The 23896-nt window shown below is 48.5% G+C and overlaps 11 protein-coding genes across 11 annotated transcripts; 6 read left to right on the forward strand and 5 right to left on the reverse strand.

The window, feature by feature from the left end:
* Positions 1-702: 702 nt before the first annotated feature.
* Positions 703-954, forward strand: PEX2_039290 (uncharacterized protein; the record flags this gene model as incomplete). The annotated part of the gene is made up of 1 exon (XM_016741204.1): positions 703-954. One exon carries the CDS (start codon positions 703-705, stop codon positions 952-954), a length of 252 nt encoding a protein of 83 aa, XP_016596698.1.
* A 632-nt stretch (positions 955-1586) lies between these two features.
* PEX2_039300 (cytochrome P450) lies at positions 1587-3333 on the forward strand (the record flags this gene model as incomplete). Its single annotated transcript, XM_016741205.1, has 3 exons — positions 1587-2986; positions 3073-3217; positions 3286-3333. 3 exons carry the CDS (start codon positions 1587-1589, stop codon positions 3331-3333), a joined length of 1593 nt encoding a protein of 530 aa, XP_016596699.1.
* Positions 3334-5578: 2245 nt separating this feature from the next.
* Positions 5579-6596, forward strand: PEX2_039310 (uncharacterized protein; the record flags this gene model as incomplete). The annotated part of the gene is made up of 2 exons (XM_016741206.1): positions 5579-5909; positions 5974-6596. The coding sequence occupies 2 exons, from the start codon at positions 5579-5581 to the stop codon at positions 6594-6596; spliced, it is 954 nt and encodes a 317-aa protein (XP_016596700.1).
* Positions 6597-6704: 108 nt separating this feature from the next.
* Positions 6705-7385, reverse strand: PEX2_039320 (aspartate/glutamate racemase family protein; the record flags this gene model as incomplete). Its single annotated transcript, XM_016741207.1, has 1 exon — positions 6705-7385. One exon carries the CDS (start codon positions 7383-7385, stop codon positions 6705-6707), a length of 681 nt encoding a protein of 226 aa, XP_016596701.1.
* Positions 7386-7751: 366 nt separating this feature from the next.
* Positions 7752-11290, forward strand: PEX2_039330 (putative ubiquitin-conjugating enzyme; the record flags this gene model as incomplete). The annotated part of the gene is made up of 6 exons (XM_016741208.1): positions 7752-7813; positions 7865-7959; positions 8015-8775; positions 9565-9762; positions 9817-10247; positions 10306-11290. The coding sequence occupies 6 exons, from the start codon at positions 7752-7754 to the stop codon at positions 11288-11290; spliced, it is 2532 nt and encodes an 843-aa protein (XP_016596702.1).
* An 890-nt stretch (positions 11291-12180) lies between these two features.
* On the reverse strand, positions 12181-14220 carry PEX2_039340 (GMC family oxidoreductase; the record flags this gene model as incomplete). The annotated part of the gene is made up of 6 exons (XM_016741209.1): positions 12181-12413; positions 12475-13078; positions 13141-13674; positions 13741-13957; positions 14007-14126; positions 14177-14220. The coding sequence occupies 6 exons, from the start codon at positions 14218-14220 to the stop codon at positions 12181-12183; spliced, it is 1752 nt and encodes a 583-aa protein (XP_016596703.1).
* A 462-nt stretch (positions 14221-14682) lies between these two features.
* On the reverse strand, positions 14683-16125 carry PEX2_039350 (putative CUE domain protein; the record flags this gene model as incomplete). Its single annotated transcript, XM_016741210.1, has 1 exon — positions 14683-16125. One exon carries the CDS (start codon positions 16123-16125, stop codon positions 14683-14685), a length of 1443 nt encoding a protein of 480 aa, XP_016596704.1.
* A 1260-nt stretch (positions 16126-17385) lies between these two features.
* On the reverse strand, positions 17386-18192 carry PEX2_039360 (uncharacterized protein; the record flags this gene model as incomplete). The annotated part of the gene is made up of 1 exon (XM_016741211.1): positions 17386-18192. The coding sequence occupies one exon, from the start codon at positions 18190-18192 to the stop codon at positions 17386-17388; it is 807 nt and encodes a 268-aa protein (XP_016596705.1).
* A 950-nt stretch (positions 18193-19142) lies between these two features.
* On the forward strand, positions 19143-20292 carry pex7 (putative peroxisome biosynthesis protein (Peroxine-7); the record flags this gene model as incomplete). The annotated part of the gene is made up of 2 exons (XM_016741212.1): positions 19143-19306; positions 19401-20292. 2 exons carry the CDS (start codon positions 19143-19145, stop codon positions 20290-20292), a joined length of 1056 nt encoding a protein of 351 aa, XP_016596706.1.
* Positions 20293-20809: 517 nt separating this feature from the next.
* Positions 20810-21635, reverse strand: PEX2_039380 (DUF1014 domain protein; the record flags this gene model as incomplete). The annotated part of the gene is made up of 3 exons (XM_016741213.1): positions 20810-21323; positions 21389-21489; positions 21579-21635. 3 exons carry the CDS (start codon positions 21633-21635, stop codon positions 20810-20812), a joined length of 672 nt encoding a protein of 223 aa, XP_016596707.1.
* A 402-nt stretch (positions 21636-22037) lies between these two features.
* On the forward strand, positions 22038-23234 carry PEX2_039390 (GPI-anchored transamidase; the record flags this gene model as incomplete). Its single annotated transcript, XM_016741214.1, has 1 exon — positions 22038-23234. One exon carries the CDS (start codon positions 22038-22040, stop codon positions 23232-23234), a length of 1197 nt encoding a protein of 398 aa, XP_016596708.1.
* Positions 23235-23896: the final 662 nt, after the last annotated feature.

Genomic DNA, 23896 nt, shown 5'->3' on the forward strand with positions numbered 1-23896 from the left:
GGTGCGGCCGCGCCGCCTGCAGCAGCCAGAGGTATGAGTCCTAGCGCTCCGCAAAGCCCAACCAGCAGTGGGATGTGGGCCTAACCTTCGAAGGGGTTCATCCGGCATCTTGTAATTGCTATACAAAATTATATTCTAACCCTTTTAATAGTTATATAAAATTCAAATTCAGCGTTAATAATAAAAGTAGCTATATAAGTATATATTTTAATTTCAAATAAAATCTAACTAGTAGAAGTCGAGATACCATTAATCTTAATGTTTTAACAAGATATATATCATAGGTTATATAGAAGTACTACTACTTTCTAGGTGAACTTCTGTAATTTATAAACTATCTAAATAACGCGTTTTCTCACGCTTTTAGACGCGATATAGAGATATAACTAGTGATTGATTATAAATAATTCAAACTAATAAAATATTACCTTGATCATAAGGCCTAGAAACGGGGGTAAAACCAATGGTAATTTTAAAACCCCTAAAAGGGAGTTCAACTTTACTTGGCATCTAAACTCTTGGCATGTTTATACTGTTTGGGGTTCATCTGGGGGCCCATTAACCCGCAGTGGGCTTCTACTTAGGCTCATAGCCCACCGGTGGGCCGGAAGGTAGGGTCCAAAGCCTAGCCCATTTGCGGGTGATTGGGATGGGCTATGGGCTTTATGGGGGTTGCGGAGCTCTAGGTGTAACTTGACGTTCATGGCGAAGGCGCGGTCCTCGCGCACGAGGCGCTCAACGCTCCACGTCATTCTGCAAGCCCAGGTCCGCCTGCATCGCGATGTGGCCGCCGCCGCCGAGCTCGGCGCGCTGCGCGTTGGTGATGTAGTTGACCACGACGCGTTATCCGTGCTGTGCGAAGAGACGGGCGGCTGCGGCGCCCAGGCCTGCACTACCGGCTGTGACAATGACCTCCAACCACGGGAGTTGGGGAGGAGACCATCGCTTCCTTAATGCACTTGGGGTAGATGGAGTCGTGGTAAATCTGAGGTCTCTCCTGTGGCTGAAGCACCGAATACTTCCCTGTAAATGCACTGCTAGTGTCTGTCGCCGTTGTCGTCGTCGGGCGGGCGTAAACATGAACCAGGACACAATGTATCCCGCTCAGTCAACCCTAACCCCTAGCTCGGGTCGGGTTGTCCGACATCGGTAGATTTCGGCCTCCATAGCAAGGTTGTCGAACGTATCTTAGCGCCAGCTGGACCTGATAAGCACGAAGACTATCGATATCGCTATCGGCCCCCCCGCTATATACCGCTAAAGGAAGAGGGGGACAGCCAAATGCTGATTTTAGGGGTGGTCTTAGTGGTTGTGATTAGACCAAGAAGCGGACCTTTTTTAGAGAGCATTGCAGCCGGCTCTCGCCAGTATGCGATGCTTATCAGAGCTGTTATCTAACAAGGTACAGGTGGTGGGGGTGTACGACGTATTATACTCCTCCCAAGTAACGAGTTTAAGTCAAAAAGCACACACAGCTCTATCAAACCCCTATTATTATAATTTCCGCTCGCTACTTGCCGCCATTAAGATTTACAAATCAACAGATGGGGACAATTTCGTAGGGTTAGTGTGAGAAGCTGTTCCAAATGGCATCCTTGTCGGTCATCACCGTCGTGTTGGTGCCGGTCATCTTACTCATCAAATATCTACTCCTCGATCCCATCTTTCTGAGTCCCCTGGGCCGCGTGCCCGGGCCCAAGGTGTTCGCCCTGACAAAATGGCGACTGGCTTACGAAGACTGGAAAGGCGCGCGCACCCGCACCATCCACCAGCTGCACCAGAGATATGGCCCCGTCGTCCGCATCGGCCCGGACGAGGTCTCGTTCAACAGCCTGACGGCGCTGCGGACCATCTATGGGCCCGGTAGCAAGTACGGCCGAACGGGCTTCTACCGCATGTTTGACGTCTACGGCCGCCAGAACCTATTCACCTTTCACTCAGCGGCGGAGCACGGCCAGAGGAAGAAGCTCCTCTCCCACGCCTACTCCAAATCCACTATGCTCAAGGAGCCCTCTGCGAGCATGGTTGAGGAGAAGGCGCGGAAGTACATGGCTCTCATCGACGCGGAGCCGGGGCACGTGAGCGAGATCTTCAGCACACTGCATTACTACTCCCTCGATAACATCACCGAGTTCCTGTATGGTAGGTACGGGTCGACATCTGCTCTGGAAGGCTCGGAGCCGCACCGGGCTCTGATTGGCGACATTTTGGATCCGTCTCGGCGCAAGCTTTCGTGGTACACCGTGCACATGAATACAGTGACGAAGTGGCTTTATTCGCGCACCAAAAGAATGGAGACCGTCGTCCAGCCGCTGCTGCCCATGCAGAAGCCCGCCACATACACCGGCATTCGAGAGTTTGCACTGCAGGCGTATAGGAGCTTCCGGTCGGATATAGAAACGTCCGAGAAGGAGGGTGGTCGGCCTTTGGAGGAAGCCGAGGGCTCGTCTATCCTCGAGCGCCTCTGGGCGTACCACAAAACCCATAAGAAAGACGGTCTGGACGGCTTGGAGATCGCCTCGGAGTGCGCAGACCACTTCCTGGCCGGCATCGACACCACCAGCGACACGCTCATGTTCCTAATCTGGTCCCTCTCCCAGCCCAGAAACAGGGCCTTTCAGAAGAAGCTGAGGCAGGAAGTCCTCGAACTATCCGGGGAGTCACTCAACGGCCACAGCCTTCCCACCGCCGAGGCGAGCGACAAATGCATTTACCTGAATGCCATCATCAAGGAGACGCTAAGGCTCTATGCCCCCTTGCCAACCTTTGAGCCGAGATCGAGCGCCGCCGATACCGTCATTGACGGGTACAATATCCCGGCAGATGTTACCGTGGGAATGTCTCCATTCACCCTCCACCGTAACCCCGAGGTTTTCAAGGATCCTCGCACTTTCGACCCCGATCGCTGGCTGGGGCCGCAGGCGGCTGAGATGAACCGCTGGTTCTGGGCCTTTTCGAGTGGCGGCAGGATGTGCATCGGTTTACAGTCCGTTATTTCCTCCTCTGTTTCCTTTTTTGAACGCAAACCTTTTGTGTAGTCGTTGTGCAAAACACTGATTCAATTTCCAACAGCTTGGCAATGGCTGAAATGACGACGCTCGCGGCAACGATATACCGCAAGTACAGCACCACGATCGCGCCGGGGTTTGAAGATATCACGCCGGGGATTACTGCTCGATTCGAGGTCTTTTATGACGATAGATTCCCCAAGATGCTGGTGTGTTCACTTTATCCTGACTTGCACAACCCGGAAATGACGCGTGTTCAACACTAATATCCCTGCAGGAGCATACTTGCCTCATCAAATTTGAGGAGCTTGGGGGTAATGCTTGATGTAGCGAAGGTGGTCTAGGTAGTACTGCCGTAGGAACAGAGATATGTGTCCATGAACTGTAGCTATCATCTCCTAAGAGAGATATCCTTGGACTTTTGGCTCCGTATCTTTGAACGCTAGGCTGTAGTGAACAATCGGTGCCATCCCAGAGTAACCTGCAGGTAGGGAGACACGAAAGACGGCTCTCTAGCGAGCCTACTTACCTTTCGATCCAAACCTTGGTTTGTGTGAACTTGGTAGCAACCACCAGACACCCTGACTGGGACAGATGAAGACTCGAGCCGAAGAGGCCTTGAAAGTGGCTACCAACATAGGATTCGCAATTTATAGGATAATATTCCCGTTTATCTTAGCAGTTGATACCATTCATCAGATAGTTCGCAAGCACGTGCTGTAGCTATACTATAGGTGATAAAAACCTTTCAAAATGTGCAAAACGCCGTTTCCATGCATCTTGATGTACTCACCGTGCCGAGCGTTGCGGTTACACTCTCTTTTGCCTCTTGCTCTACCCAATTGCGATTTGATGGTACATGTTGGTTACTCTTATTTTTCCTGCAGTGAAAAGTTTGCATTTCACTACGCCTCAGAAAATCGCTACTTTGACGAGATTTTGCCTAGCTGTAAAGATGATGAGGCTGCAACGAAAGAAAAAGATATTGTGTATGCAAAAAAACAATGCGAGACTCCGATAGGGGGAATCGAACCCCCGGCTGCCGTGTGAGAGACGGCGATGTTAGCCACTACACCATATCGGATACTTGTTGAAGAAACCGGGCCGAAAAAATACTATCGGGATGTGTGGAGTGGAATGCCAGGAGTGGAGTAGCCCTTCCTCCATTTCTATTGGATAGCCTCGAATAGTTGTTTTTAGGGCATCGGCTAGTTACATATCACACTTGATATCTTGGTGAGCAATTATTCTGATGATACTAGAGACTAGGAAGACTAAGAAAAAAAAGTGGATTGTGTGAAGAGAGAAGACCCCACGGAGCTAACTATCCACTTACTACGTACTCTTTTGGGCTGCTGTCCTGAAATACCAGAGCCCACACCAAATGCCTGTGAATTTACTTACCGTTTGGAGTATCTATTACGATGTACATCGCAGGTGACAAGCGCCCGGCGTTTGTTGTGTTTAGATAATGGTCTTTTCAATGTTCATATACAGGATTTAGATCCATCATCTTAAAGGGCCTCGGCTCTATACTACCCAGAACATGTCGTCCGAACCGCGATGCAACTAATTGTACGTATTTCCCTACCCTGGCAATCTTCTTCCTTCCTAAACCTACCGGAGTGTCCTCTGGCAATCCAGTCTGAACGTCATCTAGTCCACCAATTACGACATTATTCAGCGCCATTTTGCGACTATCACGTCCAGATCGGTCAAGTCACAGGTCTAAAGTTACACATAGCAAAGTCCATTTCACAAATTAAGCCTCTCTCCGCCTTTTTCTACCGTTTATCGATATAACTGAGATGAGCAGCAAAATATATATAAAACAAAGACGTTTAAAAAGACAACTAAAAAGATATCACAAGGCCGCAAACGCGGCCGACTGTTCTTGTTATATATACATAGAAAAGTCGCCTACAAAGTATGCTTTTTTTACCGCCTTCACATACACCTAACAGGATATCTAAAAAGACATCACAAGACCGGCCGACTATTCTTGCAGTGATGGAGGAATAACTCCTACTGTGGGTGTTGCCGATATGAGTGAGGGCTTTGGGATCTGACCATGGCTATAATCTACTATTCGCAAAACAATGAATCCGGCTGAAACTCCCTAGCGTAAGAGTAAGACGCCTTTTAGTTCTCCATATAAACGAAATGCAAAAAAATCCTCTGACCCGGGATCGAACCAGGGACCTCAAGATGACAAGTTCTCTAAAGAACAGGACAATTACAGTCTTGCGCTCTTCCAGCTGAGCTATCAGAGGAGTTGATATGATAACAAAACGTGCCTTAAAGCTTTATAAATCTCAAGTTGACCAAGTCATCGGCATCACGGAATAGATCGGCTGTAGATCGGGGATTTTCTTATCGGATTTCTTATCAGTCAGTATATCGGAACGTTGGTAGTGTTGACATGTGAAACCGGAGATTTTTGTTGAACTAGTTTAGTTATTTTCTGTCATTCGCCATCTAATCCAATTTTCCCCCCCAAATCCCTACAAGTTCACATATATTTCGGAAATAATTAGCTGTCAACTTCAACTCACATCACCGCAGTGCAAATGGAGTACTCGGGACTCGCTATTTTCCCCATCCCGGCATCCATTCGGCGTCGACTACCCCGCCTATATTCCTCCCGGGCCGTGTCCAAGACGACCGAGTTAAGCGGGGATCAGCGCCGTGGACTGACATCTTCATCCGAACCTCATATGCTATGCCACAGCCACTTCTCTGCGTCGGTAGTACCCGAGCTTCAAAGACCTTCCACGGCCAGCGATGACTTGGATTCGTTTGAGTCTGGCTCCGTGGGATCAGATACCCCCCGAGACGACATGGGATCCACAACAAAATACGAGACTGCGTCTGGCCTGCGGTGGAATCGAGTCGTACCCGGTCAGTGCTCCCCAAATTCTTATAATGCAGTATTCATTGTACGACTTTCACTGACTTTGTGAAGCGTTCAATCTTCTCCGCAATGCGGGATATGAAGCCCAGCAGCCACAGCCTGATGGCCGTCTGGCTAGATCTCTTTATGTTAACGCCCTGGTCTACCTTCTCGATGCTTTGCCTCCCGATCTGACCCCCGAGGAAACTTCCATGCTTCAGCGCAATATCCCAGAGCCGGTCAAAGTTGGGTTAACAACATACCCTCCGCCGCCCGAGTATATGGATGCCGCGAATCATAAAATAAGGCCTCAGCCAAGATCCTATCTGCATAAAATTCTGGCCTCGACAATTGTGCATCTCTTCATTCTATTGCGTTTCATCATACCATACGCGAAGGTGCTATTGTGCCAATTGTATGAGTATGAGCGGACACATCACATTACTGAGCGCATCGTGACTACTACACTGGAGGCAGCTGATGGGTTAGGGAAAGGCAGTGTTAATATTGGAGCTGCTGTTTGCAAGTTCAACGAAGGGCGGGTTGGCGTTGCTCTCACCAATTTCGCTGTTTGGTGGATGGAAGGTGTAGCTGGAGGGATATACGAGGGAGTTGGTGAGGGGATGGTACATTTGGGTATCTTGGGGAAACAAGCGGATTTGGATAGACTTCGTTTCCCGCCGATGAGCATGTAGTTATATCATAGACATGGTTTAGATTAGATTTTGTCCTAACAAGAGATTTATATTCACAGACTTTGGAGTACTAAATCGATAGATCCTTGAGGGAAAAGACTGCATTGATCAATCTTTGGTCGCAAAGTCGAGAGCCGCATGAGAGAGAAGCCGTGTTGTATCGACAACTTCGATACCACAGTTTTGTTCCGTAAGAACAAGCGGCAACTCAGTACAACCAAGGATGATACCATCACATCGTGTAGCAAGCTCCTTAGCGATGCGCACCAACTCGCTTGTCGTGTTTTCCAGTAAGATTCCATTGATCAACTCGTTTATAATTGCATCCATGACGATTGCCTGGTCAGTGTCAGATGCATAGACTGCAGCCATGTCCCTCTTTTGTAGCGGTTCATTATAGAGACCGTTTTTGACAGTCCAGGTTGTGCCTAGAATACCAACGCTCTTGTATCCTCGTTTTTTGCAGTAATCTGCGGCGACTTCGAGGATACTAAGAACAGGGATGTTTGACAGGGCCACAATGTCATCGAAAGCGACGTGTGGAGTGTTGGCACTGATGATGGCAAACTCCGCGCCAGCTTTGGCGGTGCGGTTGATCGAGTCAGCTAGAAATGCTGCCAGGGACTTGTTGTCACCGGACTTGAGTGCTTGTTCCAGGTTTCCGTAGAGAGGGGTATGGGTGACGATTTGAGGATAGGCAATGCCCCGCCGCGCTGCTTCTCTTCCAATTTCTTGGTGGGCAATGACTCCACCTTCAATGGTTGGGATGCAAATTCCGATGGTTTTCATATTTAATTGTTTCGAATGGTTTGGAATGACTGGAAGAAGTGGACAGGTGTATGTTGTGTGAGATGGTTTTAGCCCTAGTAGTTTGCTAGTTAGTTAGTTAGCTAACTAGTTAGTTATCTATTGAAGCTTACATAAGATGACTAGCCCCAAAAGAAAGTACGTAGAACAGTGTCCACGGGTCCATAATTTATTGGCTAGTCATTGAAACTGAATTTAATAAGAACGGTCAAGCCTTTGACTCATGTATAAAATGGGGACTCCCAAGCTGCTCAGTGGATGTTTGAGTTCGGATGTAGATCGGCGATAAGCGATAAGCCGGGCGTCAACCCCGGGATCTTCCCAACTTCCTCCTCTGCTAAAGTAGACATGTCGACCTCCAAGTTGCCCTGCATACCTTCACTTCGGAAGCAGCAGCTCCACCTGGAATTGTGAGCCTCTTTACACCGCGCAGACTAATCAGTGTCCTAACTCCTCCACAGCGCGAGCTTGAGACATGCAGCATCGCCAGGGGTTTACGTGAGCCTCGCGCCCGGGGACCCAACACTCTGGAATGGAGTGATTTTTGTTCGCTCCGGTGAATTCAAATCGATTACTCCCTCCGCCACGCGTCGGCTAACTCCCGTTTTCAGGCCCCTATGCTTCAGCCGTCCTCCGATTTCACCTCCGCTTCCCAGATACCTACCCCGACCTGCCTCCTCTAGTCACCTTCGCGACCGACTTATTCCACCCATTGATTGTACCTCTCACTACGTATACCTTTAGCACTGGCTCGGCAAGTGACAATCCTGTCAGCGCAACAGATGACGAGCGATTACCGCCTGGAGGATTCAGTCTGCGCCATGGATTCCCTCACTGGTTTGGTAGGGCAAAGCGGAGCGGACTAGCATCTGGGAATACATCGCGGAATGTAAGCGGTATTAGTGCAAGTGCTGCAACGACGGGACACGCAAGCTCTGCCGGCTCGGTTATAGGCGATGGTGATGAATCAAACGCGTCAAACCCCCCCGTGGCATCGGCGGCTAGTGAGGATGGCGATGTAGAAGTGCCACGTTTGGCACAGGTACCTGCCATGGATCAGTTTGCGGAACGAAGGGATGTCGTCCCAGTGTCGGAGATATTGGATTACATTCGGTCAACGTTTGATGACGAATTGGTTTTGGACTCGCTGCCGGTTGAGGTCGCAGGGAACCCTGGAGCATGGCATGCATGGCAGGCACATCGTCGAGGAGGTCCTCGAGGACAACTGAAACGAGGAAGCCCGCAGGCTCGGCTTCCGGGGGATTGGCACTGGGATGGAATTTGGGCTAGGCGAGTGAAAGATGAGATTGAAAATTCTCATTCTGAGCCGATGCTGTTTGGAGGTGCTGCTCGTGGGGGTGTGGATGAAATGGTATGGCCCATGATGTCTACCGTCGAAATATACTTACCATCTCTTAGATTCGGTTTTCGCGGCTGGATGATACAACCATGAACTCAGTGAAGGAGAAGATGGCTGCGATGGCAGGAAACGGGATATAAGTGCTATTATGATACCCAAAATGCTACTTGACCTTTTTTTGAATGTTCGACTTAAACCTTGGAGATTTCCTTGGATCCTTCGTCCAAGAGCCATGGAAATGACATCGCCGTTGCCGTCTTAGTCGTCGGTCCTCTGTCAAGCGGCAGGAGCATATAGCTTCAATGTTGTTTGTTTCCCAATTTCTCCTCCTCACATCAATATGTTTGAGCAAAATGACCTATAAGCTATCATATGATATCAAAAGCTCAGCTTTAATTATTGCATTGATCCTTGTTCCTATTGTTGTGCTCATCTTCGTTGTTGTCATCGCTCTTACGTGTTCTAATTACTGGAGCATTCATTCCCTCAAAGAATCGTGCCTGTCGTGTTTGTCGTGCTTCAGTCTTTGGAAACAGCAGAGACGCAAGAAGATCCCATCGGACTCAGAAGCTTGCCCCGTCACGCCCCACTCGACTTCAGCTCGTGCGACAGAGGCTTCAGATATTCGGATCGAGTTCGAGCGTCCTGTCACCAACAGAGAGCATATTTAGATCCTAGGACACCATGGTGGACACACTAGCTACGCCGATCACTGTTCTCAAACGTCGTACCCCATGCATCACACACATACGTAGAACAAACTCGACATCTAGCTCTGCTTCGAGCTTGTCATATCCACAGATCCCTTTTCGCCGTTCGTCCCTTTCTGCGAGCGTGGAATACGATTCGAGTGATCCTGCGGCCTCAACCAGAACCCCGTCTCTCAGTGATAGCCTTTACAACATCGATGTGGTGAAAATTCGCCAGGACCATGCTGCAGCTTCCCGAGGTATTCGCAAGACTGGCCTTGATGTGAACGAAGACCCGTTTATCGACCAGGTAATTCCTTCCAAAATAACGATAGTTTTTTCTCCTGCTGACTGTTTGATGCAGACATCTCGACGCCGCGTTGATCCTCGAAGAGGACTCATGACCCAGAGTGGGTATCAATTGGCACCACAACTTCTTGTTCGCTGGAGCTCAGGGTCTTACGGCTCTATAGAGCCATGCCTCTCGTCGAAGTCAGCATCGGCTTCTGGCGCGATGGAACTGCCACCAGATTCCATTTCAAAAAATAAATCCAGAGTGGGTAGTGCCAGGTCTTTATCGAACTTGCTGCGCCCAGGGTCATCCGGATTACTTTGTCCGTTGGAAATTCCTGTCGCGTTTGCCACCGTGAGATCCTACACAGGCTGGCCGTGCATGAGCACAGATTCGATGTCTGTATGGGTGTCTGTAAATGTATCTGCGGATGTTGAGCCCATTTCCCTGCCCGAGAGCTCGAGCCTTGCACCCCTTGACATCATTATTCTTTTTGACAGCGTGTGAGTTGGCCCGTTGACTTGCTTGTCGAGGAAAAATTATTTTGCTGACCTCAAATAGGCAGCAGTCTTCTGTTAGCCTTTTGACGCCAATGGTCCTGGCATCTTCTGTGCTAACTTCGAATTTGCTCATCAACAGTGACAGAATAGCCGTAGCATGTGTTGATGGAAGTTCTAAAAACGGGTTCGAGCTATTGCTTCCGTTGGGGTTCCACCCATTCGAGACGTTGAGAACTGCTCTAAATGAATTTTCTCTCCGCCAGTTGAAGAAGAAAACGAGAAGGTGCTCGGATGCAGGTATTTCTATTCGACAGGCATCGCGACTCTTTCACCCCTCTCCCAGAGCAGCGTTTTGTCATCTGGTATTCATTTCTGCATACCCCCCAGAAAATCTGTTTATATCTGGCGTGGACACGGCTATTGGTATCCATACAGTCTCCCCGCAGCTTTGCTTTCCTCTTGACGCAGCAAACCACCCACTTGGCTGGCACATTTTCTATGATGCCGATGCAGACGATCCACGGTCCTGCCAAGTTCATTTCATGCGAAAGGTCTCCAAAGTTGTTCGGCAACTTCGTACTGGTCTCAGCCCTGGGGCCCTATCGGACCTGAAACTGTTTGTTGAGCAGGGCCACGGATGTCAGTTTGAGTCGGCAATGGAAGACTGCCATCTGGCGCGGTTGCGACCAGGGGAGACATGGATCTTGAAAGTGAGGATCGGTGTGCCGATCGAGTTTTACCAGGAAACTCAATTGACTGAACATCCCATGCTCGAAGACTTGATCAGGCAGATCAACAGTGTTCTAAAAGCATATTCTTCTGAACCGGCTGCGCAGCATGTTCTAAGCGCTCGCCTTGAGCACCAGCACTCTTTGCTGCCGAAACCGCATACTATTTGTTTGGAAACTCATTGCACCATCTCACGCACCCCGGGTGCGCTACCTCGTGCTTCTGACGATCATCGCAAGAGTTCGGGGCTAATGTCGTATGAACTGGACGATGATGCTATCAGTATCAGCTTGGGATCTGCAAGCGAACTCAGTTGAGATCAACTATTTCAATTTGCTTTTTTGGAGTCATCGGACTATTCTTATGGACCTTGTGATTGATTTGCTCATTGGCAAACTTGAGTTATCCTTTATATTTGTACCTGTATAGGAATGCTCTCTCTTACTCTTGAAGTATAAGTTTTAATCGGATACAACTCTATTTGGCCAACGAGTTGAAATTCTTCTTTGTGTCTTAATTCAGTACTGCTACTGGTATAGCGCAGACATAAAGCACATACTACCCGGGTGTATGGCGTCTAGGGTTATTTTGGCCAGATTTTGACCCTGTATGCCTGAGCCATGCCGGGTTCTATACAATTTATTGTAAACAATTCAGCGCGGAATAACTATGCGTTATGAACCGATAAAAAATGGATATGTATACATTCTATATGTGTGTGAAAAGCCCCACCGCCCCAAAGCTAGAGATGTAGTATGTATCCCTGGTGGTTATACAAAGAAAGTTCCACTTCAATAATTAACGAAACCTTTCTTTACCTTCTTTTGCCGTCTATATGTGGAACTAAAGAGGGCGGACAATATCTACCAAAAGGACACCTAAAAAGACTCCTAAACAGACGTTACGAGGTCGTACAAATGGCCCACTATTCTTGTCTCTAGTTATTCATAGAAAAGTGCTTTTTACTACCTTCACATACATCTGAAAAGACCAACTTTGAAGACTAGCCTAAAAGACTAGCTACAAAGACATCACAAGGTCGCAAGCGCAGCCGACTATTCTTGTTTTATGTAGATTGATGTTTCAATTTGATCAGGCACTATTCAGGCCAAAGAACCCTGAGCGCGATACACCTGGGTGCACATAAACAGCCACAAAAACACCACAATTGTTTCCAGATGCTGACAAAATTTGACGACATAAACTATCAGATACGAGGATAGACATTGCCCGCCATCCGCCATGTCTCTTTGATTAAATCCGCACATTTCTCCCCGATGCCATAAGCCGGCATCTGGGTATGCCCTCCATGCAAAGTAGGCATGACACTGCAATCAGCAACTCGCAACCCCGAAACACCCCTGACCTGCAGTTTCTCATTGAGAACAGCCATGGGATTATCCTTCTTCCCCATGGCACAAGTGCCCGCTGCATGATAGCCTATCAACAAAAAACGTTAGTAAACCACAAGGCCCAACGCATTTCCAAAACTCCAACTCACAAGTAGTCGCATGTTGCTTCACATACGGAACCCACTCCTCCCTCGATTTATAAGTATGGTGATTCAAGTTCGGCGGCCAGGACCCCTTAACAATATCCTTCGTCCCAGCACCCTGCATAACAACCTCATTTCCAAACCGACATGCCTCACTGAGAACCAACAGATCAAGCGGATCAGCCAGATAATTACAATCAACAATCGGGTTCACCGAGGGATCCGCCGATTCGAGAACCACAGAGCCACGAGACTTCGGCGCAAACAGCTCTGCAATCATGGAAAACGCGTGCTGGTTATTGATTGGAAATTGGTCGTATTGCTTCGGACCACCGTAGCACTCTGTGGTAAAGAACTCAATGTTTGGCTGCTGCGGTGTGAGACCCATGGGGTCACGGCCTAGGTTGCGGGGTGCGTTTTTCCAGAGTGGCTCGTCTTTCAGTCTATCGTCGAGGCGCGCGAAGGCGAAACTACCGAAGGGGAAGGTGGATAGGAAGCCGGTTTTCTTCTCTTTCCACTGTGCGTAGGTTCGGTCGAAGTTATCACCGTGGTAAACGTGGTGGTCGTTTGTTAGGCCTTGTTTTTCGGTTTCGTAGAACATGAAAACGATCTAGAGGGCGGAGTGTTAGGATAGTTCACATTGGTATTAATGGTTGTGTAGGGGGTACTGACGAGGTGGTCCATGAGGTTCTTGCCCACGCCTGGTAGGTTGACCAAAGAAGGGATATTGTGCTGTTCTACCTCTGCCTTGGGGCCGATGCCAGATCGAAGGAGAATTGCAGGACTGCAGTAGGCGCCTGCCGAGATGATGATCTCCTTTCGAGCGTAGTAGATGCGAGAGCCATCTGAAGCTTGAGTGACTACGCCGGAAGCGCGAGTCTCGTTTGCCTGCCTGCTGAATATGATTTTGTCGACAGTGGTATCAGTCTTGATGGTGATGTTCCCACGGTGGTTCTTGTTGGTAACGAAATCGGCACCTGTTGTCCGTAGGCCCTGATACACTGTGCGAGGGACATGGCCACATCCCTGCGCAATATCGCCAGTACTAAACATGTCGTGATGCAGGGGCATGCCTTGCGAGACATAAGAGTCCATCAGGAGCTTAGAGATTGGCGCTAGATCATGCGGCTCAGTGTGAAGAGGACCGGAGTGTCCGTGGCTCTCTCTATCCGCCTGGAACCATGCCTTTGGGTGGAAGGTCTCGGACTACTCATGTTGTCAGTACCTACTTGGGTATCGTTGTCAATACCGGCGTGGAACAATGTCACCGACCTTTCTCATGTACTTGAAAAATTCCTCTCCACTCCATCCATCTAGCCCCCAGTCATCATAGTCCTGCTTGTTGCCACGAATGCACAGTGTGCCATTGCAACCGCTCGATCCTCCAAGGAATCGACCACGACTCAGCTTCACTTGGCGGTTGTCAACACCCGCCATTGGAGGAGTGACGAAGTTCCAGTCGGTCTCAGCATCGAAGTTGTTTGACCACCTGATTTGTTAGTAACAATGGATGCATCAACTAGGGCTTGGTGACTCACCCGCCAGTCATATGAACATTCTCCAGGTCCTTATTATGCTGCCCAGCCTCCAGCAGCAAGACGCTGACTTCTGGGTTTTCAGCTAGTCGACCGGCAACCACACAGCCAGAGGTTCCTCCTCTACCCCGCGGTTAGCAAGATCATAAGCCTCTTTGGATAGGTTACCTTACCCGCAGATAATATAGTCATAGGTATCCCTGATTCTAGAAGCCATAGTGTAAATTCCAAACCACAATCGCACAAAAATGGCAAATTCCAGATATTTGATGTCGCCAGCCTTTTTACACCGCACTCTTAAAACAGCGGAGCAGGCGGAGGGGGATTCCGCATACATATCTTCATATTGAGGGGTAGACCAGTGCAATCCTTCATATTTCTGCACACATTGATTGGAGGTGTCTAGATCCGTCAACATACATTAGAGACATGGGTCGGTGAAAGGCTAGCAGTGTCTGGCATGTAATTGGTCCAAATCGGGCTGTCAAGGCACCCCAGAATGCAAAATGGGCCAATCCACTTTCCGTCTGTCACTGTCTCCAAACCTTATTTTGTGGAGAATTTAGCTTCACAGTTAGGTACTCTGTACTTGGTGTATGTTTGTATGTTTTGTATGTTTTGTATCCGAGGTCAAAAAGCGGCATAATTCCATGTCTCTACCATACATGAGTCCCATAATTTATTGAGATGCCGAGAAATTCGTCAAAGTAGGGGCATCGTCCCCGATGGTTTTCTTTTCCCACACCGGATCCCCATCATCATCAAACTCGGCCCACTGGAAGAAAGAACACCCTTCCTTCCCTGGCGTATAACTAGCGTAACACATCCACATGTACCTCCCTCTCGTCCCATTCTTACGTTGTGCACACCGGAGGATCGTGTGTTCACCACACTTGCAACGTGGAGTGTAGCGTGGGTGTAGAGTATCACGATACCAGCGATATGTAACATTAATACGTCTGTTCCCAGAGATCGGATGTGGAGAAATAGTTTGAGCTGGGGCAATAGAGTGTTTCCACGCCTCTTGCATCTCTGCGTGCATAATGAGGAGAGAATTGTGGGGAAGATGGATTGAGATCTGGCCCTGGGCGTCAGCGCGTGCAGTCGCTGCAGTCTGGTCCCGTGGGGAATGTGGAATTGGACTAGTCTTATTGGAATCATGATCTTCTTCCGCAGTATCGTCGTCATCGCGAGGTACTATCCGACGGACTCGGAATTCACGTGCCACCCCCAAACTCAAGCTTCCTATCACCGGGTGGGGTCCGAGGTAGGTGAGTTTGTCGGAGTGATATCCCACGCTTTCGGTCGGCCCGTCATAGCAGTTGACAAATGCCGCGTTGGGCCGCCACTCTTTCGGTGATTGGTACTGTAACTTCTTCCCGTCTGGATAGACGTCTCGAATTCGTTTGTTGATCTCGTCGTTGACAGTTTTCTGTACCTGGCGTGACACTGACCGCAGCTGTGGTGTCACCTGGCGCACACTTGACCGATATGTGCCACCGTAAGCGTATTCGGAGGTATGTTGCCGGTGCTCTTCGGGTGTAGAGACGTACACAGAGTATGTGTGGGGACTATGGACGGTGCGGTTGAAGAGTTGGAAGTCGTACCGAGAAAAGTGTTTCGATTCATCAAGTAATTCAAGCAGAAGTTCGTTTGCTTCTTTGGCGGGTAAGAAGTTGTGGATGATAGTACAAGGCGTGTAGGTAGCAATATCCTCAGGCGAGTATAGATGTAACGTTTTGCCCTTTTGTAGAGGTGGAAGTTTTTTCTTGCTTGCAATCTCATGCAAAGGTTTCATGGTCCCATCTTCAGCTGTTGTAAACACGTGTGATGAGAGAGATGTCTGCATGCCGAATGTCGAGGTAATAGCAGCTCGCTTTTTGCCGACGGGTGTGCCTCCTGCGGTATCTCTAGCAGAGAGGAGTCCAATTACATTCTCCACAGACCCTTCGCAGGATATGAGTATATCCAATAGCTCATCCTGTTTGATCGTCGGGAAAAGAGATAGCAGTATTGCTAGCTTAGTGTCAGTTGTGTCTTCGCAGGGATCTGATGACTTGTCTCTGGCCTCCTCGCTCGAATTTGAGAGCCGTGGACGTTTCCTGGATATGAAAACATCCATATTTCAAGTCTTATTATTTTGAGGCTCTGAAAAGTGAGGAATGGGCCTCCGGACCTCGGGATACTTAAAGTAATTGGTAAGCAACCGATAAGGTGCTTATTACTTATCGGCACATGATTGCTGTCAAAGTAACCAATCAGATTACGAACTCATAGATGCAGGCCATGGAATGAGACTAGGTATTACATCTTCACCTTCAGAACCGTTAAGGAATACTCTATACAAAACTCAAGCCTCAAATATAGCCGCCAATCCTAACACTGACCGTAGCTATAGTATTGCCTGGCGTACATTTGGCCGATGTATGCCACTCTCATATCCACCTCTCTACAGGAGCTAGCTAACCTGGCAAGTAGTATTCTTTACAATATTCAACGCTGTCCTCAACCACCAACTATAACAGTTTAGAGCCTTGCTCGCAGACTTAAAGACTTTGTCACTCGCACTCTCATTATGCGTTCATTATCTTCACACCCAATAGGTTGTCAACATCTGTCGAGCCAGCCCGAAAGGTAAAAAGTAAAGCCTCGTGTGACCAGACGGGTGTTTTGTACCGATAAGTAGCGAAAGATCAAGTTTTGTTCGAGCTTCTCGAAGATAACATAATAATTTGTGTTTTGGATGGTAAATAAAAGTCCAGAGGTCTTATGTCGGATACTAGTATGGTTGAATATAGGGTATTTTATCCGGAATATCGTAATCGGCGCAAAATTTAAGGTTAAAGCGCATGTTTCGCCGAAGATGAAGAATCATGAAAAGTCACAGGATCGCTTTGGGGCTTTCAATAGCCAATCAGGGCTTTCATTGACCGTCATCAATCCATCCATCGACTGTTCGTCATCGCTGTCGTTAGTTATATCGTTAGTTGTGTGACAACCCTTTCTATCTGCACATGTGCTCAAAATCTTTAGTTATCTGTTACCCGCTGCACAACAATAAGGTTCCCACTGTGCGTTCGCCCTCCAGATAGTCTCACCAAAACTGCTTTCTTCAATCATGTTTTACAACACAGCTACTGTGTGGGATTTGAGAGTTTCTTGTAGATTGAGGTGTTGTAATTCTCTCTGTACAAGTAGTTATAGTATGTACATGTGCGAAGAGAAAAATAAACATCCTATGCTATTCCAAAGGACCCCTCGAAGAAAATCCCAGAAGATCATTGATAATTAGTGTGTCAACTTCTCCATGGATCTTGACATCTCCGTGGACCTCTTCTGACAAAGGTTAATCACAAGGACAGATTAAGTCCTCCAATATATATCAAAGGCTCCATTTCCCCTCTCCCAAGTAGACCTTTCCCTCCTGATGGTAGTCAACCAAGCATTTCATTTGCCGAAGACCATCAAAGACCTCTACTAATGCATCGAGTGCCACCATAGTCCACCCACAATAACTCTCACGATGCTCTCTAACAGAATAAGATGCATATTCCATATCAAAGTGCGCAAGCGGGTGATCACCAATCCTCGAATCCGGAAAATTCTCCTCAACAACCTTCACCCAGCATCCACCCACATTTGCATCACTCTCAGCCATGGAGGAAAGATCTAAAATACCTTTGAAGTGCGATAACGATTCGTCATCTAGCATCAAGCATATGCGCAGTCTGCTCGGGAGCTCTATTTCAGGTATCCTGAGCGACACCTTGAAATCATGAAAGACTTGTCTGACCGTTTCCTCGTCCATATTGGCGTATATATCAAGCGAGTTGAAGATCTTAGAAGAATATGTGTTTGTAAGAATTTGAATTTCTTCATCGGAGCCTGGTAACGTCCGGCGCAACGACCGGTGCACGGAATTGTTGAGGTGACGCAGGAATACGGGGAGGAGACGTTTGGTTTCAGGAGCGTACGAGGTGCGGTAGACGATAGGTCCCCATGATAGGGTGAGAAAATCGCGCTCTGGGCTTGGAGGTAGGGATCTCAGACCTGGAACTGTTCCGAGTCGGAAGACTTCTTCTTTGAGGAATAGACTGGCCGGGGATGTATATTGCTTGGGTACTGGAATTGGGCTGTCGTCTCCCAGGGTGGGTGTGATTTGGGTATGGTATTGTTTTGAACTTATCATAGCGGTTAATCTGTATGTTAAGGAGAGTGTATGTTCAATCAGAATTGAATCGAGCAGACTGAGAAGCAGACTGCCGAAGAGGCCAATTTTATGGCGTCATTCCCATACTTTGGAGAGGCTGAGGCAAATATCCCATGGTGGCTCAACTTATACTTATTTAACATGACTAGCTCAAATATTCCCTAGTTATACATAAAAAGGTCCATTTCACAAATTAGACCTTTCTTAGCCTTCTTCTGCCATCTAACTGAGATTGAGAAGGGCAGCAAAATATCTTTTAAAAAAGACATCACAAGGCCACATAGGCAGCCGAATATTCTTGTAACATATGCTAATGAATGAAAACTTGAGCGTCTAGAATGGCTCCTTATTACTGTTATAATTAGGGCTGGATGCAGCTGCAGATGTAGCCCGTTGACGTCAGCGATCATGAACATCGCAATATAATTGACCACAATAATTGCTCTACCTATGCGAGCAGCTTTATCATATTTGAATTAAATCTAAGCAGCGCGAGAAATAGATCCTTAGGACATACTATGTTAGTATGAACAAAATATGCGCTTATGGGCATGCTGGTGACTTGACCACCGAAAACATAAGAAAAGCTTGAGATAATGACACTAAGAAGATACAACCATGGGTAACCAAATAAATGGACGAGATCTCAATATTGAATTACAGATATACTTGGTAGGTAACAAATCAACAAAAAGTGAACGTGAAGTGAATGTGAAAGTATAGAAAAAGGTCGTGCCTGAAAGCCAAGGAAGGACCTCGGCCCAGTTGATCCCCGCAATCCCGAGATCATACGCCGAATCCAAACTTGACATCTTTGTGACCATTGACATTTGTCGTTTTGATACCCTAGCTTGCTTGAAGATCGCCATTTTTCTCCCCTTCTCTTTCTACCTTTCCCTCGAGCGACCGGCGCCAGTCAGTTGCTCATCATGCTTCATTACCGCACACAAGGATATAACGGTTGCGCTGTCAAATACTCCCCATTCTTTGACAATCGCCTAGCGGTTGCAAGCTCTTCAAATTTTGGCCTAGTTGGAAATGGCCGCTTGCATATCTTGGAGCTGACTGCGAATGGAATCCAACCTCTAAAATGGTAGGTGGGATATTCCAGACCCCGCGTCGGAGTGCGCAACCCAGCTGGAAACAAGAACTGAACTCTAACCGTTTGGCGCTATCACATCCTCTAGGTTTACAACACAAGACTCACTATATGATCTCGCATGGTCCGAACTCCACGAGAACCAAGTCCTCGCCGCATCAGGCGACGGCAGCATCAAGCTATTCGACTGCACAGCGAACGACTTCCCGATCTCAAATTGGAAAGAACATGCGCGGGAAGTATTCAGCGTAAGCTGGAACCCAGTCGCAAAAGACCGCTTCTGCTCGAGTAGTTGGGATGGCACAGTCCGCATCTGGTCGCCACATCGCCCGCAGTCCCTCCTCACCCTCCCAACCCACAGCTGCACCTACTCCGCATCATTCTGTCCGCACAGCCCAGACATCATCTCGTGCGTGACATCAGACTCATACGTGCGCGTTTTCGATCTCCGCACCCCTGCCTCTGCCTCCAACCATCTCGTCACCCAGATCCCCATCCACGCCGGCCCCCCCGCGCCTGCAATCCCCGGCCATCCTGGCGGCCCTGCCCCGCCAGCTGAGGCCCTCACCCACGATTGGAACAAATACCGTCCCACTGTTCTGGCTACAGCAGGTGTTGACCGTGCTATCCGGACATTCGATATCCGGGCCCCGCAACAAGGGCCGCTAACCACGATGCTCGGACATGAATATGCTGTGCGGAAAGTGGCTTGGTCACCGCATCTTTCTAATGTTCTTTTGAGTGCTAGCTACGATATGACTTGCCGAGTGTGGAGTGACAGATCAGATGCGGGCCCAGGCGGGGATATGGATATGATGCGCGCTGGTCCAGTGGTTGGGGCGGAACTAGGGCGCATGGGTAGACATACCGAGTTTGTGACAGGTGTCGATTGGTGTCTATTTGGAAGTGAGGGCTGGTGTGCTAGTGTTGGCTGGGATGAAAATCTATATGTGTGGGATGTGCGAGCTACGATGTCATAGAATATGTGAACATCAACCAATTATTTATGGCTCTGGCAGGGCCCAGAGGCTTAACCTCATTTTCCATGGCGCAACGGTGTTAAGCTAAGTAAAAGTTTCCTGGATATATTTGTTTGAGATAAGGGTTTCCATGCAGTCTCCTGTCAGAATAGACTGCCTAATTTGAAAGGAATATTGATCATTTTATTTCGTAAGTTTATATGCCGGGAAACACAATGCATGGTGCGATATAAGAACAAATGCGTCACGGTTTCTATTTCCCGGGCTTAATGCTTAAGCCTTTTGTTTGAACTCTGCAGCGACTCAATGACTCGAAAACGGCTGGTATTCCCGAACCGTGCAAAAAATGACTCCGAATCAAGACAAGACGCCCACAATCTTGAGAACACCATCCATGTTGGGTATTTGAGAGCATGGAGACTTAGGATCCACGGTCAGTGTGACAATACCGACACATTGCGCACAACTTCCCAATAATCCATGCGCCTGAATGCTTGTGATCCAGCGACAGACCAATCTATTTGCCGCCCAGTCTGCCCTCGACCTTCTTGCGCTCGCTATCCCGAAGCGCAGCAACCTCTTCCTTGGTGGCATTGACAGCCGCGTGCACCTGGTTGAAGGGGTTCTCCTCGCTCTTCTCGAATTCCTTCCGGCAGAGATCCATGCGCTGGTTCCGGCGCAGACCGGGGTTTTCCTGCTCAATCTCTGGCAAGCGTCTCTCCTCAAATGCGGCATATGCGGCCTTGAATCGGCGCTCCGGGTGTCGGTCAATCTTGGATGTGTCCTTCGAGGCCAAAGACAGGGCATCTAGGGCGTTATCGATACCAGTAGCACTGAGGGCAGATTCCTTCTTGCTGCCAGCAGGGGCATCATCCAACTGTGAAAGATCGAGGCCGCGAGTCTTCTTTTGTGCGGTCTTGGCGTTTGCGCCTTTGGCTTTGGCTGGTTGAGAGGCTTCTTCCTCGGCGAGTAGGGCATCGCGCTCGGCCTTCTTGCGGGCGGCCTCGGCTTTCTTGGATTCGGAGTCTTCCCTGTAGATCAAATGTGATTAGTTCGGTACTCAGGACATGTTCTCTAAGAGATTGAGTTCACATACTTCTTAGCATTGCTCTTGGATCCCTTCGACCATTGCTTCTCCTCATCTAAAGCCTTCTTTTGGTCCTCAGCTGCCTTTTTTGATGCTGCGGCATCCGCTTTCTGTACAGCACTGTCAGCTTTTATCCAAGCGATCTTATGTTTGAGGGATGTGGCAATAATAGCGGGGGCGGGGTTTAAAAAAAACATACACGAGCGTTTCCGGCAGCCTTCTTGCTGTTCTCGCCTGCTGCTTTCTTGCCTGCCATGGTGAGATATGATGTCCAAACTAAACGCTGGACAGAATCTGAGGAATGGATGTGAAAAGAAAAAGGCGGAATCGAGTCTCTACTACATGATCTGATCTGCGGGACCAATATGCCGACTCCGATGAAGGCGGTGACGCTATCCTTAGCCCGTGCGTCAGCGGATGCCTTAGGGAGGTGGCACCAAAGGTTCCCCGACATTTGTAATCTCCTATCTCACCTGGGCAGCTCCTTGAAGCAGTTTGTCTACTTCCGGCTATTTGTGCTGCTATGGCCTTGATATCGCTCTTGTGATAGATAACTCTGGCCTTTGATTTGGTTTATACTTTGTCGCTGCCGACTTCACATTTACCCGCTGGTGATACAAGTAGTGTTCTCCCTACTATGACCTGATCGCTCATCGCAATGGCTTTGCTCTTCCACTTTCTACAGGCGTTCGTCCTGCTGCTCCTTGCCAGCGCAGTTGCCGCTGAACACACCTCTAACTGGGCGGTACTTGTATCCACCTCTCGCTTCTGGTTCAACTACCGCCACCTCGCCAATGTCCTCTCACTATACCGAACCGTCAAACGGCTCGGCATTCCCGATTCACAGATCATCCTCATGCTCCCCGATGACATGGCTTGCAATCCCCGAAATGCTTTCCCCGGCACCGTTTACAGTAACGCAGACCGCGCCGTCGATCTATACGGCGACAACATCGAAGTGGACTACAGGGGGTACGAAGTGACTGTGGAGAACTTCATCCGACTCTTGACCGACCGCCTCGACGAAGATGTACCGCGCAGCAAGCGCCTGGGATCCGATGCTGGCAGCAATGTACTAGTATACATGACCGGACATGGAGGCGACCAATTTCTAAAGTTCCAAGACGCCGAAGAGATCGGCGCGTGGGATCTTGCGGACGCGTTTGGACAGATGTGGGAGAAAAAGCGCTACCATGAGCTGCTGTTCATGATCGACACTTGCCAGGCCAATACAATGTACACCCATTTCTACTCGCCTAACATCGTGGCGACAGGCTCTAGCGAGATCGACCAATCTTCCTATTCCCACCATGCGGACAATGATGTTGGTGTCGCTGTCATTGATCGCTGGACATACTATGTTCTTGACTTCCTCGAGACACAAGTGACAAGCGTCACTTCTAAACTCAATCTCGGAGACCTGTTCGATTCCTATGATGAGTCGAAGATCCACTCTCAACCGGGTGTCCGGTGGGATTTGTTCCCTGGAGGTGAGCAAGAAGGTCGCCTGCGGACTGTGGTTGACTTCTTCGGCAATGTTCAGAACGTGGAAGTTGAAAATGCCAACGCGACTGAGCCTGGGTCTCTGAAGGAAGATTTGGCTGAGATTGCGCGACTTGTCGAGAAGTGGCAAAGGCGTGATGAGGAATATTCAGCCATACTAGGTGGTTCCTCTGGAAATGTCACTGAAGACCTGCATTCGTCATCTTTGCATCTGAAGCTGAAGAACACTGTCGGGCCGACCAAAATGGCGGAAGAAAGCAGCTGGGGCAAGCAGCTAGTTGGCATTTCTGTCGTTGGTGCATGCACCGCTATCTGGGTTGCTGGATCAATTTTGGGCCGCTCGTCTGTTTAATATTATGTTCCAATGGATCCAGTCTTCTTTGCATTGGCTGCAATTCTGAGCTTTTTTCCGGAATCGTGGATGCAAGACCATAATGTCCTCACTGGGATAGTTTTGGAGAATATAGCATGTTCATGGCGAAAGGCGTTACTACTGTGATTATTGAATTTGAAAGATATCATCTGATCAGACACTTCGAGAGAAACAACTATGCTTTTATTATATGTCTTAAAAGTAATCATATTGCTAAAGATGTAATCAGAGTAGGGAGATCTCTTCTGTATATGTCCGCTTTGGGTAGTGATGCTGTTTGAATCCGATTGTAGCGCTCCATATCAGTATCAAAGTTTTCAGATACTAACTTGAACATCATGCCAATGGAGAAACACAAACAAAGAATTTGTGCTGATAGATACTACGCAACTTCATTCTTTGCTACATACCTAGGTACTCACAGAGGTAGTCATCTCTGACTTATAGATAGCTAGCTGCTTTCTTCCCATGAGATATCAACGGTAATCTCTCACATCCAAAGGTCATAGCATTTTCTCTCGCTTCGTGACTACCCGAAGGACCAGCAGTGATGCAGGGGGCATTTGGTATACTAGCAGCATACTAGCACGTACAACGACCCAAAATGCAGGCTGGTATTACGGACTTCAGAAAACCCATTG

Source organism: Penicillium expansum (assembly GCF_000769745.1).
Source record: "Penicillium expansum strain MD-8 chromosome Unknown contig127, whole genome shotgun sequence".
Classification (NCBI taxonomy): domain Eukaryota; kingdom Fungi; phylum Ascomycota; class Eurotiomycetes; order Eurotiales; family Aspergillaceae; genus Penicillium; species Penicillium expansum.